This window comes from Helicoverpa zea, chromosome 19 (assembly GCF_022581195.2).
Source record: "Helicoverpa zea isolate HzStark_Cry1AcR chromosome 19, ilHelZeax1.1, whole genome shotgun sequence".
In the NCBI taxonomy this organism is placed as follows: Eukaryota; Metazoa; Arthropoda; class Insecta; order Lepidoptera; family Noctuidae; genus Helicoverpa; species Helicoverpa zea.
Genome location: NC_061470.1, coordinates 6,279,643 through 6,300,900, shown reverse-complemented (window position 1 = coordinate 6,300,900; position 21,258 = coordinate 6,279,643). Strand labels below are relative to the sequence as shown.

At 35.4% G+C, this 21,258-nt stretch overlaps 1 protein-coding gene across 14 annotated transcripts in view; it reads left to right on the top strand.

Moving 5' to 3' along the window:
• The window catches only part of LOC124639510 (solute carrier family 26 member 6), a 52,900-nt gene extending 32,142 nt beyond the window's left edge, over window positions 1–20,758 (top strand). For 5 of the 14 annotated variants that reach the window (XM_047176917.1, XM_047176919.1, XM_047176912.1 and 2 more), the window contains exons 2-18: window positions 160–377; window positions 7,307–7,410; window positions 7,748–7,909; window positions 8,154–8,299; window positions 8,605–8,671; window positions 8,960–9,039; window positions 9,375–9,539; window positions 9,906–10,010; window positions 10,368–10,501; window positions 11,004–11,166; window positions 11,712–11,792; window positions 12,064–12,227; window positions 12,661–12,741; window positions 13,126–13,249; window positions 17,401–17,589; window positions 18,523–18,649; window positions 19,066–20,758. In XM_047176917.1, the coding sequence (XP_047032873.1) occupies window positions 319–377; window positions 7,307–7,410; window positions 7,748–7,909; window positions 8,154–8,299; window positions 8,605–8,671; window positions 8,960–9,039; window positions 9,375–9,539; window positions 9,906–10,010; window positions 10,368–10,501; window positions 11,004–11,166; window positions 11,712–11,792; window positions 12,064–12,227; window positions 12,661–12,741; window positions 13,126–13,249; window positions 17,401–17,589; window positions 18,523–18,649; window positions 19,066–19,208 (2,094 nt within the window). In that variant the 5' untranslated portion in view covers window positions 160–318 and the 3' untranslated portion in view covers window positions 19,209–20,758. Of the gene's footprint in view, window positions 1–159; window positions 378–4,960; window positions 5,507–7,306; window positions 7,411–7,747; window positions 7,910–8,153; window positions 8,300–8,604; window positions 8,672–8,959; window positions 9,040–9,374; window positions 9,540–9,905; window positions 10,011–10,367; window positions 10,502–11,003; window positions 11,167–11,711; window positions 11,793–12,063; window positions 12,228–12,660; window positions 12,742–13,125; window positions 13,250–17,400; window positions 17,590–18,522; window positions 18,650–19,065 lie in introns of those variants that run through there. The other 9 variants (XM_047176922.1, XM_047176918.1, XM_047176921.1 and 6 more) reach the window with 6 other exon arrangements.
• Window positions 20,759–21,258: the final 500 nt, after the last annotated feature.

The window sequence follows — 21,258 nt, the reverse complement described above, 5'->3', positions numbered from 1 at the left end:
GGCTCATTCTTGTATCATCTCTAACTGCGGGTTCCAATAAAAAGTCTATCCTATATTTTGCGATTAAAGATTGAAACTTGATATAGCTCTACAAATTATATATTTTAATCTATAATAGCAAAACAAAGGATAACTTTACTAACTTATTGAAATCCACAGCTAATAATAATAATCTTCGATTACCAAAGACAACAGAGTTATTGAGCAAGAGCAAATTGACAGTAGATTTAAGGAGAAAAGTGTTGAGATAAAAACAAAAATCTGTGATAATGTGGTGGAACTTCAGTGGTGAAAATATACAAATACAGTGATATAAATATGAGGAACAGTGACAAAGGAGCTGAATGGGAGAAGGAGAAATTGGACCCTAATGGATGGTAAGCTGGATTTATATTTCTTTATGGTAGGCTTGCGTATGACTACTGTCTCATCTACCCTATGGTGAGTGGTAATGTGGTCGAAAATGCATGCCAGCCCTTTCACACATGCGAACTTTCCGCTCGTTCTTTCCGCACGAAACGAAATCACTCGGTTCGTCAAATATGTTAATTGAAATTAGGGTTTATATTGTTACGTAAAACGCTTAGTTCATATTTATATTACTTATATTATTAATCTTACTCATCAATTAGGTACCAAGCAATAAAGGATTGATTACACCGCGACTTTTTTTTCTCATGCGTAGCATTTCTTGTCAGGTCATTACTATGGGAAAGTCAGCATTATTTTATGCAATTCACACATATATAGATTAGCATACCTATCGTTATAAGTGTCAATATTATTATGATAGGCAGAGAAAGAGGTATAAAGTATTCTGTTAAGCTACATATGTGGTAGGTATTATTATGATCTGTATTTATTCATCACCACCAGCCATTTTTATTAACCCACTGCAAAGCACATATGTTTTCTTTAACAGAGATATTATATAAACATAATTATTGGTATCCAGTGAACAGGGTCCAAGTTATCGGTAGTTAATGTTCCTGAGACAAAACGTCATAATATGCACCGCCGGATTAATATACTTGCAGAGTTGTATATTTCTGAATCGGTCCCTTATTATTATTAGTAGGTAGGTACTTAGTACGTTAAGTATTCTAGAACAGTTGTGCATTGAAGCACTTATTGCTTAGATAATGATGCATAGCCTCAGAACAGAGCCTTGATTGTTTTGATATCTAAATGGCATCCATCTTTTAGTGCGTAGCATTTGATCAAAAAATCTATAATAACGTAAACTTATTCGCGGATTTTGTGGTATGAATTATGTGCACCAACTCAAATTCAGTTGGTATATAATCCTGCTTTTTCAACCGCGGCTCTAGGGCAATATTTCACGCAACCGGGAAAATAATATAATCGCTGAAGAATTCTATAATAGTGAAAGATTTTTCAAAATCGGATCAAACAAAAGCATCAGTCACAAACTACCCTTTAACATAAAAAGAATGTAATTTTAGAGCCATACGGTAAACACGCAAAAATTTCAAATTATCTCACACCGAAACAAAAACCAATGCAGTATTTAAAAGAAGGTTAGTAACAGTACTTTTACCGCAATGTCACAGGAGATAAAAAATCAATATTTAATCAATATGTGCGGTTCTTATCTTCAGTGGACGTCTTTGATAACCGATACCGTGGAAAAATACATGTTTATCTCAAGTGACGGCTGTCGACTGACAACTTGTCAATATTAATCTGATCGGATTTATAAAACAACGGTACCTAATTAAGAGGGTTCGGAAGTTCAATCAAAAGTGTGTCTTAATATTTTTCAGAATATAGCTCGTAACAGGTTGATGCGTCGTTTAATTCCTATTACAAATGAAGACATAATTTCATTCCTTCTGACCATCTTTCTAGTAGTTAATTAATAAGCCATTTATATGAACTTAGTTTCTAATTACGTTTATCAAACCGCAGTCATAGTTTGCTCTTGGTTTGTTGTTACTATGCTATGAGCGCCTGATATAATTTACATAGCACGTGTCAGAGTATTGCTCTTCTAAATAACGAAGGCGCGTTAATGATTGATGTTTACTATGCGAGTCAAGGTTCCAAAGATTCAATACAATTACATATTTGAAATATCTCAAAAATTGCAATTTAAATAAGCTTTGTGTAAATACTTAAAATGACCACAAATCAATATTTCAAATGACAGTAATTTTAAAAGTAGGTATTGGAATTATTCATAGAGTTTACAGATTGCAGATAGGGCCGGGTACGTACGTGCATGTACCTACTGCAGTGTAAGATTTCTTGCTTATTTTGAAAACGTAAACATACTGGAACATTAAATACGAAACCAAGGTAAGTAAGAGTAAGTTTCCATGTATTATGACAATCCTTCTGTAATCGGATAAATGTTGATAAAACTGTACATTGTCACACGTCCGCTGTTTCATAATATTTTTGTACTAGATTAATCAAAGCGATTCTACTTTTGAAGTTTACTTTTGTTTCTTCTATCATGTCAGTCTCTTATGCGTACCTAATCATAAGTTTTTGTTGCGAATATAAAGGCTATTGAGAACTTCTAAGAGAAAATTTCTGTAAATGGTTTTATGAACCATAGGATGCAGAAAAAAGTTTTTTATGAAGATCGTTTATAGAATAAACCTTTAGACATAGTTTTGAGAAGTATTTAAAGCCATGTATTTACTGGGAAACAATGTTTCAGATACACAGTTTCTGAAACATCACGTAGATGTTTACAGCAACAATGTTTCGGAAACTCTGCCGACCACATCGTCCACAGAAACAAAATTATATGTTTCAGAAACACGTAAATATTGTTTCTGAAACAGTGTTTATAAACAATTGTTTCTCAGTGAATACATGACTTGAAGAAAACTGCAGACAATTCTCAAAAAAATAGATTAATTTCCACCGAAAAATTACGGCACCGAACTGCATATCTTTGGACTTTATGAGAAAGCAAGAATTTTCATGTCTTTGCTGTATCTAGCCCGTTAGTTAGATAGTCTAAGTTAACTTTAAATTCAAAGTTCAAACCATATCACATGACATCGTTTTTATAAGCATGTAAGTAAACAGTGGATAATGACGTCACAAATAATTATATTGACCACACAAACAAACTGCACTATACTGCACCACGTATTTACGATAAGGCCTATATATAATTTGCATGCATATCTTTAGACTATTTGTTAGTAGGTTAGTGCACTTCAACCAGGAAGAGTGATGTGTGATGCATTAAAATATTGCTAAGTTCGTAAAGATAAAGCAGAAATATCGCAAAATCTCCCATGAAAATAAAGACGAAATAAAAAGATTAACTTCAATTTTATGCTTGACTTTAACTCCGTTAACCAAACACAAACGTAATTTTTTTCAAAGACCAAATTGCTACTAAGGAAATTAAATAAAATCAATAGAAAGTATACACGCTACCCCAAAATCCACACAAGAGTAAATAGTAATTGTGTTTATGTAAAACCATTGCCAATAAAAGAAATCGAAAACCATGTGTATGATTGCCAATTAATCGTTTTGTTGACTAACAGATTGCTTATAAAAACTTGATGAAATACGCATGAGTTACATTGTCACATTAAAATCGATGATTACAAGGTATTTCTGATTATCAAGTCTATGTAATTGCAAAATAAATAAGCAAGTTGTTAACTACATTGTTAATACATCGTCAAGCACGTGTATTGCTTATTATCGGCTACGATGTTACGATCGGGAATATAATAAACCTTTATTGGAGCTAATGGGTTTCAGAATATGCGTCGTCTTAAAATTAAACTTGTAGGCAAAGTATACCTCACAAAACTTATAATATATATGTGAAGACTTTGGCGCAAATCTTAGGAACTTCTGGCTCGTCGTGGCGGTTTATGGGATACTTTTCATCTAGGTAGTTAAGGTAGGCAGTTCCAACAGAGCTCTAGTCTAGTAAAAGAGTGTTGTATATAAAAATAATTTGATGCAGAATCGAGTGTGTATGTATGTAATCGAGTATGTATAAATCTTCAAGTCTCAAGTAAGATAGTTGCTGCTTGGTCTTCATAAAATCTAGGAATCACTAGGAAGTTTGTGCAATAGTCATAACAACATATTAAAAAGCAATAAATCCTTCCGCATCAGTTTACATTAAATCGGTGAAGGCTACGGGGTCGATATACTTTAAATAAATAATATGATATCGACATCACATGACTATCCAGAAGTTACTGATAACAGGTCAGGGACACTACACCTCGTGATCGATGTACATTATTATATTTTTTACTAAATTATTGTTTATAATTTTTCTATTTCATACCATCAAATCACCCCTCGCGCTGTGGTCGCAGCGGGAGGGAGTGTCAGACTCTTAGGCCGTATACAGAAAGAAAGCTAGAAGAAGCTGAAAACCTATAAGCGCTTATCGGCGCTTGGCAGCGCTGGTAACCCGCGCAGGAAAATGTATGAACACGCTACTGACTAAAACCCATCATGTTCTTTCTTAAGACCTTAACGTATTAAAGTTTTTCTGTAGGTAAAGACTTACTTTTCTATATAAAACATTAGATCAGTGGTGCAAATATAAGTATTGTAATAATTGGATACGCGTTATAAATTCGTAGGATATGTTGTAAACATCATAAACAATCTGAACTAGAGCAAGACACGAAGATAATATGCAAAAAACCTGCTTGCCTGCTTTTTATGTCTCAAATCAAGTAATTTTTACGCAATTTTATTCACAACCTGTAAAGATGTCAACTTAAAAATGTGAGGGTAATCTGGCAATGTTTTGATTCAAAAACGTCTGCTACCTCCAATTTACCTATTTATCATTACCTACGTTCAACAAATTCTAAAAACAAATCAATAATACAATACTCCAAACATGTTCTTAGACCATTCTTGAAAGTTTACTAAATAAAAATTTCATAATACAAGGTCATTTAGAATTAAATTTCGCTAATAACTGCCCAATCGTTGGCCGTCCAGCCATGTCGGCTTGCGTTATCTCGGGACCAGCTAGAACTCAGTTTAAAACTAACCGATTGGCTTACCAAACGTCAACCCAGTTATCGATAAACGTTAAAATAACTATTGTTCGAAACGGTAACAAGCAATTAGAAGGGATTTTGCGACTGTAAACGAAACAATTTTATTGTGTGCCAAACTTTTTTTGTGACAAGTTCGTTTTTCTTTCAAATGATTGAACAGTGAATTAATATGTGTAAATAACATTATTTGTTTTACATATTTCTTTCCTGTTTTGGTCATTAATATCCTGCTATATGAGATATTAATAAATATACATACATACATTGTGTTGTTTAAAATTCATGTATCTGTGACAACTAGTGAGTGCACGTTCAAACGTTTCATAAATAAATGTGTTATAGGGGATTTTGACAAAATTTATGATGCGTATGAAAAAAACGTTTTTGATATTTGACAAAGATTTTGGATTGAATGACGAAGAAGAACCTTTGCTTAACGATGATGACTGCACTGAAGAATGGCAAGTTTTCAATTATTATTTTTTTTGTAAATCTAAGCTGCCTGGATTCTTTATTTCTACTGAAATGTAAGAACGATATGGAAGTTTATGTTATTTTATATCCCGCTGCTAGAAACAATTTCCACGAAACGTATTCCGGAGCCTTCTGATTTCGATTTAGTCAAGTAAATACTACAATCAGACGCAAAACTTTGTACACTGAAAAGCATAAAAGTCGTCTTTTTATATCGTCGAAACTAATTCGTTTTTTGCTTAATCGAATATACGCAACAGCCCTAACAAGCGTGACTTCATAGATTGCTTTAACGAGCGACAAAAACTATCTTAAACGGATGAAAATCACGGCTCAGTTACTATCATAATATTATTTGTATGTAGGCATCTATAAATTATTAACTTCTAAATGATGTGAGCTAATTAACAGCTTTTGTTGGTTTATTAGAAGAGATAACAACGTCGTATGCTTAATTAAATTATTGGGTAAGCATAGTTGGGTACAAAGTGCATGTTATAGTAGAATAAACTTTGTATTAGGGAAATTGATTTGCGGCAGAAAGCAAACCTGATTTGATATCAAAGATATTCACTGTTTTGTCTGTCGTAGTCTTAAACGTATTAAAATCAAAAATCGTTTATTCAAGCTTGGCTGATAGACAACACTTGAACGTCTGGAATTTACAAAAGACAGCCCCCAAAACGCCCGCCCTGTGTTTTTTTGTTGGGAAGAAGATGTGACGCACAACCAACTTCCCAGCAACACATATGTCAGTCTGTAGGTTAGAAGGACCTTAAACATTGAACCAAAAACTCAAAAAGGTCGAATAATACTGGGTACAAAGGAACTGGGCGTTAATTTATTGTCAAGAAAATGTCTGTGGTTAGAAGTTGTCAAGTGGACAGTGGACGTCAAACAAGGCCTGGGCGGTGAAGTTCCTCTGTGAACAGTAAACAAACTGCATGTCTGTAATATTTTATGAATTAATAAGTCAACTATATAATCCACGACCAGTATTATAACACGTATTTATCAAATGGCTACATAGCTCTATGTTTTTTCTCTAATAGCAAAAAAGTCTCGAGACAGGATTTTTCTGGGAAACCCAAAGTTCAGACCGTGAGAGTGTAAAATATTGTACACAAGTGGTATGGTATTTGATGGTAGTTTCAAGTCCAAATGTATGATTTCTTTTATTAGTGAGAAGCTTTCCAATTGGTAAATATTTAAGACTGTTTTTTTTTTCCTTTTTGTTAATAGGTTTATTTTTGTTGATAGAATAGTCATGTTGCTACAAAATAACGTTGTTATGAATCGTATGTGTGAATCGACAATGTGTTAAACTTACAAATTGGAAGCTAGCAATGCAATTCGCTCGTTTAAAATATTTCCGCTCAAAGTAAACAAACAAGATATGATTGAATATGCTTCACACACACTATATAAAGAGAATTGTATAGTAAACAGACAAAGTAGAAGTCACTAAAACATAATGTTTTTATAATGAGAGATTCTTAACATTCATTGCTAACATCTTATGGCGAGAGGTAAATGTAAAAGATATTTTAGACCAAAAATAGCAAAAAATCAGATATTCTGGTCCAGCAGACGCTATGGTATCTAAATTGGATCTATTTACTGATGTGCATACTTACATTTTCACGAAAGACCAGAAACATAAGCCTGGATATTATCAGGACAATCTCCTTTGTACATCTCTGATCGGATCAGTCGGCTGATGTAGGTACATACCTACACTTACGAAAGTTCAGATACATAATCCAGGATATTATGGTTGTCCCCAGGGCCCCGACTGTGTCCAGTCAGCAGCAGCTGAACGTGGTCCGACGGGTGTACCAGCAGGAGACCCTCAACAAAGATGCTGACTACAGGATACCTGACAGACCGCGTAAGTTCCCTAGCTTTAAGTCCTGCGTGCCATAAGACGTGCCTTTTAAAAATAAGGACAAAGGCTTTCTTTACTATAAGATACTCAACCAAACCTAAAAACAAAGGGTACGATGTATTTTACGTCTCCCGATTCCTTGACTATTAAGGATACAACGGGTCTCGTCGCAGATAGCTGACCATAATTATTCTTGTGAAATCGAAATATGAAACTGCAATTTGCACTTTCTTTCAGAAGGCAATGTTTTCTAGATTTCTGGGAAAATCAGTAAATAGCTTCATTCTCCTAGACTTCCGAGAAAATGGTGCTTATATTTTTTTCTTATTTTCTTCGACAGTCGGCGAGCGGTGTAAAAAATTCGTGCGCAACTGTGGTTTCGGCGATTGCATCGTCAACTCCGTTCCACTGGTGCGATGGCTGCCGAAATACAGTTTCCACAAATACGCGATAGGCGACCTGGTAGCTGGGGCTACTACAGCCGTCATGCATATACCACAAGGTAAGGAGGATGAAAACTTTACACCTCACCTTTGCAGCTGTGTGTAGATGGGGCAAATTTTTAATTTTGTGCCACATTCTGAAAATCTATGGATTTTAACAATAAATTGTAGACAAAGTAATCATTTGATTGGATTTTTATAGGGACGGTTAAAAGACAGATTTCGCTGCATGAAAATTGCCTAAAAAACCGTGTCTGCGAAATACGTACCTTTTTTAAACGTGCCATTTTTATATTTTCCCAGGTATGGCGTACGCCCTCCTGGCGGAGGTGCCTCCAATAGTTGGGCTGTACATGGCATTCTTCCCGGTGCTGATCTACGTAATACTAGGAACATCCCCTCACGTGTCAATGGGCACCTTCGCCGTAGCTTGTCTTATGGCGGGAAAGGTAAGCTCGAGGATTTAGATTGTTTGGTATTTTATTCAAGACAAAAAAGAAGTAAAATCCGGTTCATCTGACCGAATTTTGTCAGTTTCTGCAAGCGTACATTTGGCGCCAATTGGCTGATTATCAAGTGATAATTAGCCAATTGGCCTTCAAGATATCATTAGCTGGCTAATTCTCATTTTTTGTGGTGTTGTGGTAAACAAAGGCTATAGTATAAAAAGTCTGTAGGAAATTTAATATATTTTTGGAATAGACATTATTATTTTCTGATAAATCTCCTAATGGGTACTTTGTTTTATATCCAGGTAGTAACACAACACGCAACGCCGGCTTCAGAGTTCATACATCCAAATACTACAAATCCATTATTAGGTAAGTCATATTCAAAACTTGTTATCTACGACTACCTACTTCTTTTTCTATTTACTTTAATATTCTGATTTGTGTTGCTGGGGAGTTTGGTGCGCCACTTCTTCAAAGCAAAAACACATAGGAAGTGGTGAAAGGTGGGCGTTTTGAGGGCTGACTTTAGTTGACATTTGAAAACGGCTGAACTATCGACTTAATTAGATAATTCGATAACCATTTTTTCATCTTCAGTTGACGTCTATCCTCAGATTTTGAGTCGAGTATTATATGCTTGGTTATGTTTTGTTCTAGTAGAGGGATTAGCAGGACCAGTACAATATACTCCGTTACAAGTGTTAAGTATAGTCTGCTTTTGCGTCGGAATATTTCAAGTAAGTATTTTTATTTTAATTCATATAATATCATCTCAGATAAAAAAGAACGGTATTTCTGTTTTTGAACGGTTTTTCACTTTTCATTAAATAAATATTAATAAAATATAAGTACTTGGGGTCCCCAATATTGCAGAGCTAGACGATGTTTCGAAATATTCGGTGGCATTTAGTGAGAAGTGATGTAAACTCTTTAATTTAAAATATAATATTGCAAAGAAGACATGAAATATCTTCATTTGGTTATAAATGTATTGCCAAAATATTGACTATTATGTGGCATCTAATTGTCTCTTTAATCATCATTATTTACTATCTGCAATCACCCATTCCAGATAATAATGTGGATACTGCGACTAGGGGCGGTGTCCACGCTACTCTCGGAGCCGCTAGTATCAGGGTTCACGACGGCAGCCTCCTTCCACGTGTTAGCGTCCCAGCTGAAGGACCTCTTCGGAGTCAAGCTCATCAAGTTGTCTGGCAACTATAAAGTACTTTTTGTGAGTATCTCTAGTTTCTCGTCGAGATGATCTATTCTTAGGTATCAAAATTATATGATGAAATTCAGTTTTTAAATTTTTATGGGAAAAAAAACAATTATTCACAGCGCTTTCACACTGCCGGATTACCGCTCGCTTTTTCCTAGCGGCATTGATCGATTCGTGCGGACGCGCAAAGACCGATGTCAAAGAGCACTTTTAAATCCGAGCGACTGATATTTGCCGCTCGGTTTTACTACGGACGATAAAAATCCGCCAGTGTGAAAGCGCTGTTAATGGACAACTAAATGACGGCATTTTGTAATGTATTTTTAATATTCTAAAAATGTATAAATAACTAAATCTGAATTTGTTTTGTTTTTTCAGACATTCATAGAAGTGTGTAAGAACTTGCCGAATCTGAACTGGGGTGCGTTTGTAATATCCTTCATTACGTGCCTCATCATCGCCCTTAACAACGAAAGGCTTAAGGTAAACAATGTTTATTTGACTTCTGACTTTCTGTCTTTTATTAAAGTAGTAAGTAGGTCCGTCATCCCTGGACATTTCGTTCTCAATTTCAACGACAACATAGATGTCTGTTTTTTGTAAAGCAACCGTTTACTTTTGAAAATTGAACGTAGATATTAATTCATAGTGAACTCTGGCCTTAGTTACCGACTGTTTAAGAATGGCTTTTCATTCTCTTTGATGTTTCTCGAAACAATATAATATATTTCGAACTATAATAGTATAATAAACTCCTCAACCTATTTTTTGCCGTTCTTTAAAAGAACGTCCAGAACAAAAATGTCCTGATATTTAATAAAAACAATATTATGGTTTCAGCCATGGGTAAGCAAGCGGTCCCGCGTGCCCGTGCCCATAGAGTTACTGGCCATAGTGATCGGTACTCTCGCGTCAAGGTATGGCCATCTGCGGGAACAGTACGGCATCAGCCTCGTTGGAGAAATACCTACTGGGTGAGTTGTACTACATTGAAAATGTGATATGGTAACATAAATCAGTTATAACAATAAATACATACCTACCGCTCGGGGTTTCCCCTCTACTTAATGATAAAGTACTTTTATACAAGCAATGATAGAGAATTTTATTTTTTTCGTAAAATCGTCAAAATCAAAATCGTCGTCTCTGCCAAAAGTTATCTATTGCTGGACAGATACCGCCCCCAAATTCTACTATGTTCGGTCTCTTGTAATCCCCATTATTCACTTATTCTCGGTGACCTTAGCCATATCAGCAGTACTTAACTAATTTGGATTTCTATAACCTATATATATTCGGATGTCCATTTCTATATATTCTGTTGCTTTGCAATCAGAGGTAGAAATATGCCATTTGTTTTTTTTGTCCATGTTAATCTCTAATCGCAAAATTTTGGATAGATAGAATATTGGCAACGCCCTACAGTTTTTCACATGCCTAGACTTATTTAAACCCAAAAATATCTATGTTCCGCAGCCTACCAGTCCCCCAAGTCCCCCCGATGGCGTTACTCCCCGAGGTGGCAGTAGACGCGTTCACCATCACGATGGTGACGTACACCATATCCATGTCCATGGCGCTCATCTTCGCAGCAAAGGACAAGTACGAGATCGATGCTAACCAGGAACTATTGGCGCTGGTAAGTTTGTGATGGATATTAAAGAGTCCCCCAAGTCCCCCCCATGGCGTCTCTGCTCCCAGAGGTCGCGGTAAACGCGTTCACCATCACCATGGTGACATACACCATTTCATACATTATATTACATACATTTTTGTGCAATATGTGGCTGCAATACAATGGCCGGCATCATTGCAAGCAATACCAGCCAGAATTTGCAACATTGCAATAATGTACCGGCAATATTTGCCAAACATTTTCGGGATGGCCATAAACAATATGGTATATTGCCGATATAGTAAATAGATAGAGATAGAGTAATAGATCCTCGTCATCAGTTACCCTATTGTAGACATATTGCAATACATGGATCAGCCATAGTTTCTTGAATCGACGGACGGTCGACGTTTAAAAAATATTTTTGCCAATATTGCAGCCATAAATTGCACATAAATGTCGCCTTTTTAAACTGACTCCAATACAGTTCAAGAATACCTTGAAGAATCTTCTATCCTTTTAAGACAATCTCTCTCTCACTCTCTCTGTATGTATCAAAATGTTTGCAGGGCTCAAGTAACGTGTTCGCTTCGTTCTTCTGTTGTGCTCCATTCTGCGCCAGTTTATCCAGATCTTACATACAGTATCAGGTGAGTTTTGTAAAAAATATATAACGATAATTTTATTGAACATTCTCGTCTTTTAGTCCATAATTATTATCATCATTAGTTTTCATTCTCAAAGTTCCTTCTTTACCTAAGACTTGAAACCCGCGCGGTTTCATAAAAAAGTGCAGCTTCAGGCCTACCCGTTCTGAATTCTTGAAAGTAATCTTAAAAATATTTTTTTTTACAATTAAATTACGCATATTCTTATTATTTTTTAAGCACGTGCTATATTCTATAATTCCTATTTTTCTAGGCAGGCAGTAAAACAGGCATAACCTCCGTAGTAAGCGCAGTACTGATCCTATTCGTCCTCTTGTGGATCGGCCCATTCTTTGAGCAACTACCCCGATGTGTACTCGCGTCCATCATCGTCGTGTCGCTTAAAGGCATGTTTATGCAGGTCAAGGAGCTGGATAAGTAAGTAAAGATGGTTATATAACTACTTATTTAATATTGGTGAACGAAAAGAAATGAGGCCTTCTGGGCTGCTCAAAGTGCCCCAAAACTAGCACAGCGAGAGACCTATGATGCCACTGACAATATCGTGACGTGGCGAAATAATAGGCCTACAGAGTTTAAGTCCGATTACTATCAACTCCCTAATAAGTTTTTTTTATTGTATTTAGTAATATCAGAAAGATTTAGTGGCCCTTTGGAAGTTATAAAGAATAATTTTCACCTTTATCAGATGTATAAGCAGCGAAAAGAGAATTATGAGTAGATTGGTTTTCATTATATTTCTGCAGAAAACTTAGTAGGTACCTGTTGAATATATTAGTATCTCTTGCTATGCCTGGATTATATATTTTTTTCTCTGTAAAGCCTATATAAAATCTATAAATATTTGCAGGTTCTGGAAGCTGAGTAAACTGGATGCCATGGTATGGCTCGTGACCTTCCTCGTCACTATCTGCATCAACATTGATATTGGGTAAGTTTATAATCAGATTTAAGATTGACAGCCCCTAACAAAAGACTTTCATACAGTCAAACGATTTTAAACTATGCAATTTATATTGAAGTTTCTAGGCTTCTCGTGTCCCTCCCTCTTTGGTTTACAGAGCCTTTTTCGTAAGATGTGAACTTCAAGTACTTCTGTTCTTTTTTATTAAGGGTTTATTTAAGGGGTATTATTTAAGGGTCCTGTTATCTTCTGTGGTTATATAGAACACCTGATATATGGGAGGAAACACGAATAGTACTCAAAATATAATTTTAAAAAATCAAATCCTACTCAAGTCGAAAATATCCCCCAGGGGGACCAAGCTGGCGGAACATGAGTCCTAAGCCTCTATATCTCGGTATTTCTTTTCAGTTTGGGCGCGGGTCTGCTAGCAAGTATAGGAGCGTTATTCATTCGCTCTCAGAACCCTTACACCTGCCTACTGGGGAAGGTGTTGGACACAGACCTTTATCTAGACACGAGGAGGTACAGAGCTGTGAGTATGAAAATTAATCATCATTTCTTTGTTTATTTCTAAAATCCTCTCGAAGTTTACCTTTGCAACGGCTTAACCGCATGCAATAATTGTTTTTCTTCTGTCTGCAAACAGAAGTGACACTCCTGGATTTTGATACCAAAAACTTCGCTCGCATGATGAGTAGACACACCAAGATTTGTGGGAACTGCTGTCACATCACCACAGAATTATTTACGTATATCTTCAGCATTGTATTCGTAACTAGCTGACCCAACAAACTTCTTAAGTATAGTTTAAACCTTCCCTGGATCTCTACAAACATTTTAAAACCAAAATAAGCCGAGTCGGTCCAGCTGTCCTCGGCTTTTAGTGAGACTAACGAACAGCAATTCATTTTTATATGTAAGATTTCATAGTCTTATAACAAAAAAATATCTTACTAGCCTTCTAACTACGTGCAATTAATAAAACAACAAATAATCTCCAGAACATATGTCCATGTAGGTACAGTTTATTCAAAGAGTTATTTATTTTAAATTTACATGCAATTTTATTATTTTAATTGTACCAGAAATCTTCAGTAAGAGCGAGTTCAACACACTCCCGGAAGTTTGAATACCGGCTTCTTCCTCTGTCACGTTTCTGATTTCACCTCCGTTTACCATATCTATATCATCATGATTGTCTATAGCTTTTACGAAGTTATGCGCAAAATACATCATTACTATGTAGAATATAAAAAATATGATCCATTTTTCGTAATTGCGGAGACTGATCCCGTAACTGGAAACGTCCGGATACGATTTCTTGGAAAACAGTTTCATTTTGCTCGGTTGCTTTATCCACTTCATTGTGAATGCCATCGCTAGAGTCGCGTGCTATGCGAAACAAACCAATATTATATAGAATATAGAAAATTGGATCCAATTTGCAGTCACAGAGATCTATCTCGTAGGGCGTAGTTTCAAAGTCCGTCTATAGCAAGAAGTTTCCACAATAACAAATCAATTAAATTAGAACAAATAAGTTCCAGAATATATAAACCGTTTATTCAAACAGTTATATCTTCAAAGGTATACGAAATCCTCAGTAAGCCCTAGTTCTACGCACACCCAGTAGTAGAAATACTTCATCTTCAATCACGTTTGTGAACAAACTCGGCTTACAATATCCATTTCATTATGACTGACTATCGTGAGGACCGCGTTATGAGCGAAATACATCAAAACTACGTAGAATACAGAAAATATAATCCATTTCTCGTAATCGCAGAGACCAATCTCATATGTCGTAGTGTCCGGATACGATTTGTATGCCAACAATTTCATCCTAAAAGCCCTCAAAAAATACGAGTAATTTTCAATGGTGCAGGTTGTTAAATAGACTTCCGAACGGCAGATTCATTTCATTGTTATTGTCTATAGCGAGGATTGCGTACTGCGCGAAACACATCAATACTATATAGAATAAAGAAAATTTGATCCATTTTGCGGAGTCGAAAAGACCGATCTCGTAACTACAGGCGCAAGGGCACGATTTCTCTGAAATTAGGCTCATTTTGCGGCAGTAATTTTCAGTAGTTCACGTTTGTAAATAGGCCTCGGCTTGCCATGTCCATTTCGTTACGATTGTCTATTGCTAGGATCGCGAACTGCGCGAAACACATCAATATTATATACATGAGAGAGAAAATGATCCATTTTGCGAAGTCACCTATGCCGATTTCATAGTTGGAGGCGTAAGGATACGATTTGTCTGACAACAGTCTCATCTTAGGAGCCCTCGTTAAAAGAGGGCTGTTCGTATCCCTTTCGCATGATATTTTGTTTTGTATCTTGATTTTAAACTTGTTGCTTTTTTCGATATTGGCTTGAATGTGACAGTGTTTGAGTGACGGGTTTTGTTTTTTGTCTTTTATGGCTGCTTGATTGATTGGTGACAAGTAATGAGGTCTTATAGAATTTTTGGTATTAGGTATAGTTTCATGACCAAAAAGTTATTATTCCTTATGGGGTTATAAAATTAAATTAAAGCCCAGGGGTACTTATATAAAAATGGGGAAGGGGAAACATATCTATTTATTTACGAACGTATAAAGGTACTACGGACAAAACCTTTTTATACATATATCCTACGTTTCGGCCGAATTGCACGGACCATTGTTACGGGTGGATGTTTAAGTCCTGATTATTTTTAAACGGTTTTATTTAGCTTACCCCGTTTGTTTTATTTATTATTTATTCATTCTTGGGTCAAATTTAGTAATTTAAATTTCACCCTCTTCCTGTCAACCGATTAATCTGAAATTTTGTATACACCTTTAATTCCGATGACAATACAATATAGTAATATCAAAAACATTGTAAATCCAATATGGCCGCCGGCACAAAATGGCGGATAACGTAGATTTTATCAATCCCATCAATATGGGTATCAAATGAAAGGGCTCAACAAGCAGAATACAATATACTATAAAAAATTGAAATCCAAGATGGCGGCCGCTACAAAATGGCGGATAACGTAGGTTTTATCAATCCCATCAATATGGGTATCAAATGAAAGTTCTCAACCAGTAGAATACAATGTACTATATAAAATTAAAATCCAAGATGGCGGCCTCTACAAAATGGCGGATAACTTAGGTTTTATAAATCCCATCAACATGGGTATCAAATGAAAGGACTCAACAAGTAGAATACAATTTACTATAAAAAATGAAATCCAAGATGGCGGCCGCTACAAAATGGCGGATAACGTAGGTTTTATCAATCCCATCAATATGGGTATCAAATGAAAATTCTCAACCAGTAGAATACAATGTACTATATAAAATTAAAATCCAAGATGGCGGCCTCTACAAAATGGCGGATAACTTAAGTTTTATAAATCCCATCAACATGGGTATCAAATGAAAGGTCTCAACAAGTAGAATACAATTTACTATGCAAAATTGAAATCTAAGATGGCGGATAACGTAGGTTTTATCAATCCCATCAATATGGGTATCAAATGAAAGGGCTCAACAAACAGAATACAATATACTATAAAAAATTAAATCCAAGATGGCGGCCGCTATAAAATGGCGGATAACGTAGGTTTTATCAATCCCATCAACATGGGTATCAAATGAAAGGTCTCAACAAGTAGAATACAATTTACTATGCAAAATTGAAATCTAAGATGGCCGCCGCTACCAAATGGCTGATAACAATTTTTTATCAATCCCACCAATACGGGTATCAAATGAAAGGGCTTCACAAGTAGAAAACTGTCAGTAACTCCAGCGGGGCCCAACAGGGCCAAGGCCTGCCTGGGCTGCGAGATTGTTCGAAAGAGTTACCGCGGCCCTGGTACATAAAAGGCCTACGACGGAACAAAACGGTTTCTAGTCAAGAGTCTGACACTCCCTCACCGCTGCTGACCCACAGCAGGAGAGGTCATGTGATGATTTTTGGGGTTGTTAAAAAAAAAAGTATCTGGAAGGGCTATGTATTGAGGAATTAGATTGTAATAAATTGTCAGGTAAGAGACCGTGTAATAATGATACACTAAATGAATTAGATAGAATGAGGAATATTCGGTACGCATTTTCATTAAATACTAAAAACTAGAAAATAAAAAATCGGTAAAAAAACTTTTAAGTTAAACGGTTTTATCTTATGTGCACTGAAAACTAGAAAATAAAAAAATAGTTACTTACCTGTCAACCTACGTAGGTGGTCCCGGTCATATTAAACTAAAATAAAAACGTGGGGCCCCTGTGAAATCCTACCTATGGCAAAGCATATCTTTATACTTTGGTAGATCATGAGCTCGGCGTTCGCTGGTGAAGCCGCTACGGCTGATTATTGATTGTCAAAATCTCCAGTTACGATTATAGTAAGTCGATGCAATCCACACCTATTATACCTCTAGAAGAAAGTACTACAGCAATAGTTAATGGGCCCCACGTTTTTATTTTAGTTTAATATGACCGGGACCACCTACGTAGGTTGACAGGTAAGTAACTATTTTTTTATTTTCTAGTTTTCAGTGCACATAAGATAAAACCGTTTAACTTAAAAGTTTTTTTACCGATTTTTTTTAAATATGTGCACAAATCACGTAAGTTTAAATACCTTTACAGGACTAAAGTAAAACATAACTTGAAATACGTATAACTTTTCCAGGCCGAAGAGCTGCCAGGCATCAAAATCTTCCACTACTGCGGCGGCCTGAACTTCGCCACTAAGAACCTGTTTAGAGACAAGCTATTCCGCAAAGTCGGCTACCTGAAGCCGACTGAAGTGGCGCATGATGAAGACAACAACCTTACTAAGAGCGAGTCTTACGAGTGGGATCCTAATATTAGTCATAGGGTAAGTTTTAAATACAATTTGTCTGTTATAAAGGTGTTCACATCTTAGCCACATCTTCAAAGTCAAAGTCAAAGTCAAATCATTTATTTCACTTAGGCCTTTACAAGCACTTATGAACGTCAAAATTATAACTAAGTTTGATTCTAGTTGCCCATTCCAAAAGTAGCTTCCTATGGAGAAGAACGGGCAAGAAACTCCATGGTTACTCTTTTTAAAAATAATATGGTATTACAGTTTATATGTATTGATACATACAGTAACAGCATGCGAAGATCATGTAGAATCGCAAAGATAAATGAGGATAAAATGACAATTAAAATTCTACATGGTGTTCACATTTACAAATTTATTTATATTTTGGTACAAAGTTACAAACAAATAATCAAAAGATGAATACAATTTTACTTGCTGGTGTAATTTTAATTTGTTAATTAATTAGATATTGTCAGTATGTCCTATGGAGCAGGACCAGCATGTTTCCAAGCATTTTTATTCGTACCTGGCAAAAATATTATAAAAGCTTAAAGCCATTATTTGAATAATACCCAGGTTAGATTTACCAATAATACACCAGTGTATGACGTTACGTTTTTTTGCTAAGCAATCTAGATTATAATGTATTAGATACAAACAAAAGAACAGTTGAGTAATAAATTGCAAGATGGCTGAACTCAATGTTGCCATCGTCGTAAAAGTTGCCTCCAAGAAAAAAACAGTCTAGCTATCAACTCAGAAAACATCTTTTGACTCCGTAAAATTATTTACTGATTTAACTTATGTAGGTACCTAATAATCCTTTTCGTCCATTAATTGACTAGCAACGAAAAACGGAGGTATAAAATCATTTTTTTTACTATTATTGTCTCGCGTGCGTCAATTTGCGTCCAACCAAATGGTCTTTCTTTCTTCTAACAGATATTTATTGTTCCCCAGGTACAATGTGTGATAATAGACATGACGGCGTTGTCATACGTGGACGGGCCGGGCATCAAGTGCCTGGTCGCAGTACAGAAGGAGCTCGTCGCCAGCCACATCACTGTGTTACTAGCGGGAGCTAACGGTAAATACTTACACCTTTTTAATATGAAATTATCATTTGAACCTCTCCCCCAACGGTAAATCATAAAGTAGCTACACCTTTTTTGTGGGAAATTATCAAATGACTCCTCCCGCTGTAAATGCAGCGTGAAGTAGTGTCGGACTCTTACTGATTAAAACCCGCAGCCGGGAAATGTTTTCACTGGCTTGGTTATAGTTTTGGCGTAAATGTAGTGTTCTTGTATTTTTACCAGGCTATTTGGGAAAACTTCACAACTTTTTACCCAGGCGCGAGAAGTATTTTCGGCTGAAACCGTGGGAAACAGCTAGTTAACCATAATTTACGACACCCAACGACACACATTTTCTACTTCATATATCAGAAACTAAAAAAATCAGAGAACGACAAATTTAAAGTTCTTCACCTTTCTTCCACAGGTCCAGTCCTAGAAATGATAGACAGGTACAACTCACTAGAGACAGACATACTACAAATGGAAACATTTCCAACAGTTCACGACGCTGTAGTTTTCTACAAATACTTAGAATCTAAGAAACACGTGGTCACGGTGACCACGTGAGACCAAACCATCCCCTTTGGGGGGTAACAGCCAAATACCATGGCCTTATGTAAGGTCGCGTAGCTCAATCAATATAACGTAATTTTTTACACTTCTATTTTTGTACTGCCCTGAATTTTGATAACTGATCCTTTTGTCGTTAACATTATTTCGGTACAGTATGTCCAGTATATAACTTATCTTGTGCTAATTTCAATTTTGTAAAACCCCTAACTGTCACTATTTTCTTTTTTAATCGATTAAAAAAAATAAGAATGTTCTTAATTCGACCGTGAATATGTTTTTCCCTAAATAAGTTCAAAAACAAACCGTCATTTTTAGTCATTTATAACTTTTATTCTGTCATACTGAGATGTACTTGACATACTGTACTGAATAAAGTTTTAACATTCAGGCCTAACCCTTACAGCTGTAAGAATTTCGTTCCTATAAAATCGTAAACTGTTTTTAACAGTATTAATTTATTTTTACAAGCTACATGCAGGGTTAAAATAAAATTCCTTTTGTAACAAACTACACTGAACTTGGCTCAGCTGTATTTTATTTAATGTTTCAGTACTTTGAACAATTAATTTGACGATTAATCGTATCTTCGTGTAAATGTTGATTTGAGTGTCAGCAACGTTCAATAATGTCGGCCAAATAATAATAATTATATCCAATACCCAGCTTACATTACTTTTCACTAAATACCCCTAAATATGTGTTTAATTTCTCACTAAAATGTTTTAAGAATACAGATATAAAATGATGTTCAAAATACGTCATAACGTTCCTATTTACTTTAAACTGAATTTAGTGAAAAGTGGTGCAAGTGTGCCTTAAAATAATTATCGCTAAATATAATCAAAACAACTTTGTCTCTACCAACGTTAAACGATTGATAGAAATAATTGTTCTTATTATGTTTAACGCTAATTTTATTTATGTAATAAATAAGCAATTGAGCCTTATTAAAATACTTATGATGCGTTCCACCATTTAAATATAATGATAACCGATTTTGAGTTGTGAAATCACCAATTGACCAATGGGCGACAAGTATACGGCTGGTTATAGTCTAGTTATAGTTATAGTTAAATGGTGCAACCCACCCTTAAATGAGTGAATAATTTAGTGAAATATGAAGTACTTAAAGGTACTTAATCGCTTTTAACGATTTTAAGTTATTAATTTAAGAAAAGCTTATGTGGATCAATATTTTGTTGCTATTGTTTATCAAGCCTTATAATTTTTATTGTACAATTTCTAGTGTCATAATTTAATTGTAATCTTCGAAATACTTGCGGAAAACTGTACACATTTGTTGTTAACGAAATAAAGTAGAAAAAAAAAACTTTTTTTGCAATTAAAAGGCTATGTAGAAGACCAGTGTAAATAAAATATAAAAATATTAACCAAATACCTGTATTTCTGATAATGTTGATAAATGTGTGCAGTTTTCAGCCAGAAGGTAAATGTATTTATTTCTAAATCTGTTGTGATATTTAGTACCTAATGTGATTGTACAGAATGTACTTAGTATAAATAAAATGTTGAATATATTTTAATGTATTTGTTTTATTGACACACTAACGTTAGCCAGTGGTGTAACAGTGTTATAGTATAGATTGAATACCTCTCTAATTTTGCATTTGTCAACAAACAAAAAGTTAAGTACGTTTGGGCTAAATTTTACGTAATTTTTGTTTTAAGTCCGATAAAAATTTCGAGCTCGCTTCGCTCGCGCATTTGGAAACTACATAGGCAAGTTTTTCTTTATTTGCATTTGCTTACCTACACAACTGTCGACATGCGTTTAGCAGAGTGCTAATTTAGGTAAACCGATGAGGTGGAGTTTAAAATAGCCCCGCGTTTTAAATTATTTTAATTTCATATATACTTACCTACTTCGCTAGCCTGCGTACCTTAAAGTATTTTAAAACCTTCAAGAAATCAAGTAACAAAGATATAAAAGAAAAGTCTAGGTACTTACTTGAGAACCTTCCCCTTCTGCCGGGGCTGCGGGTTGTTCGAAAGAGTTACCGCGGCTCTGGAACATAAAAGGTCT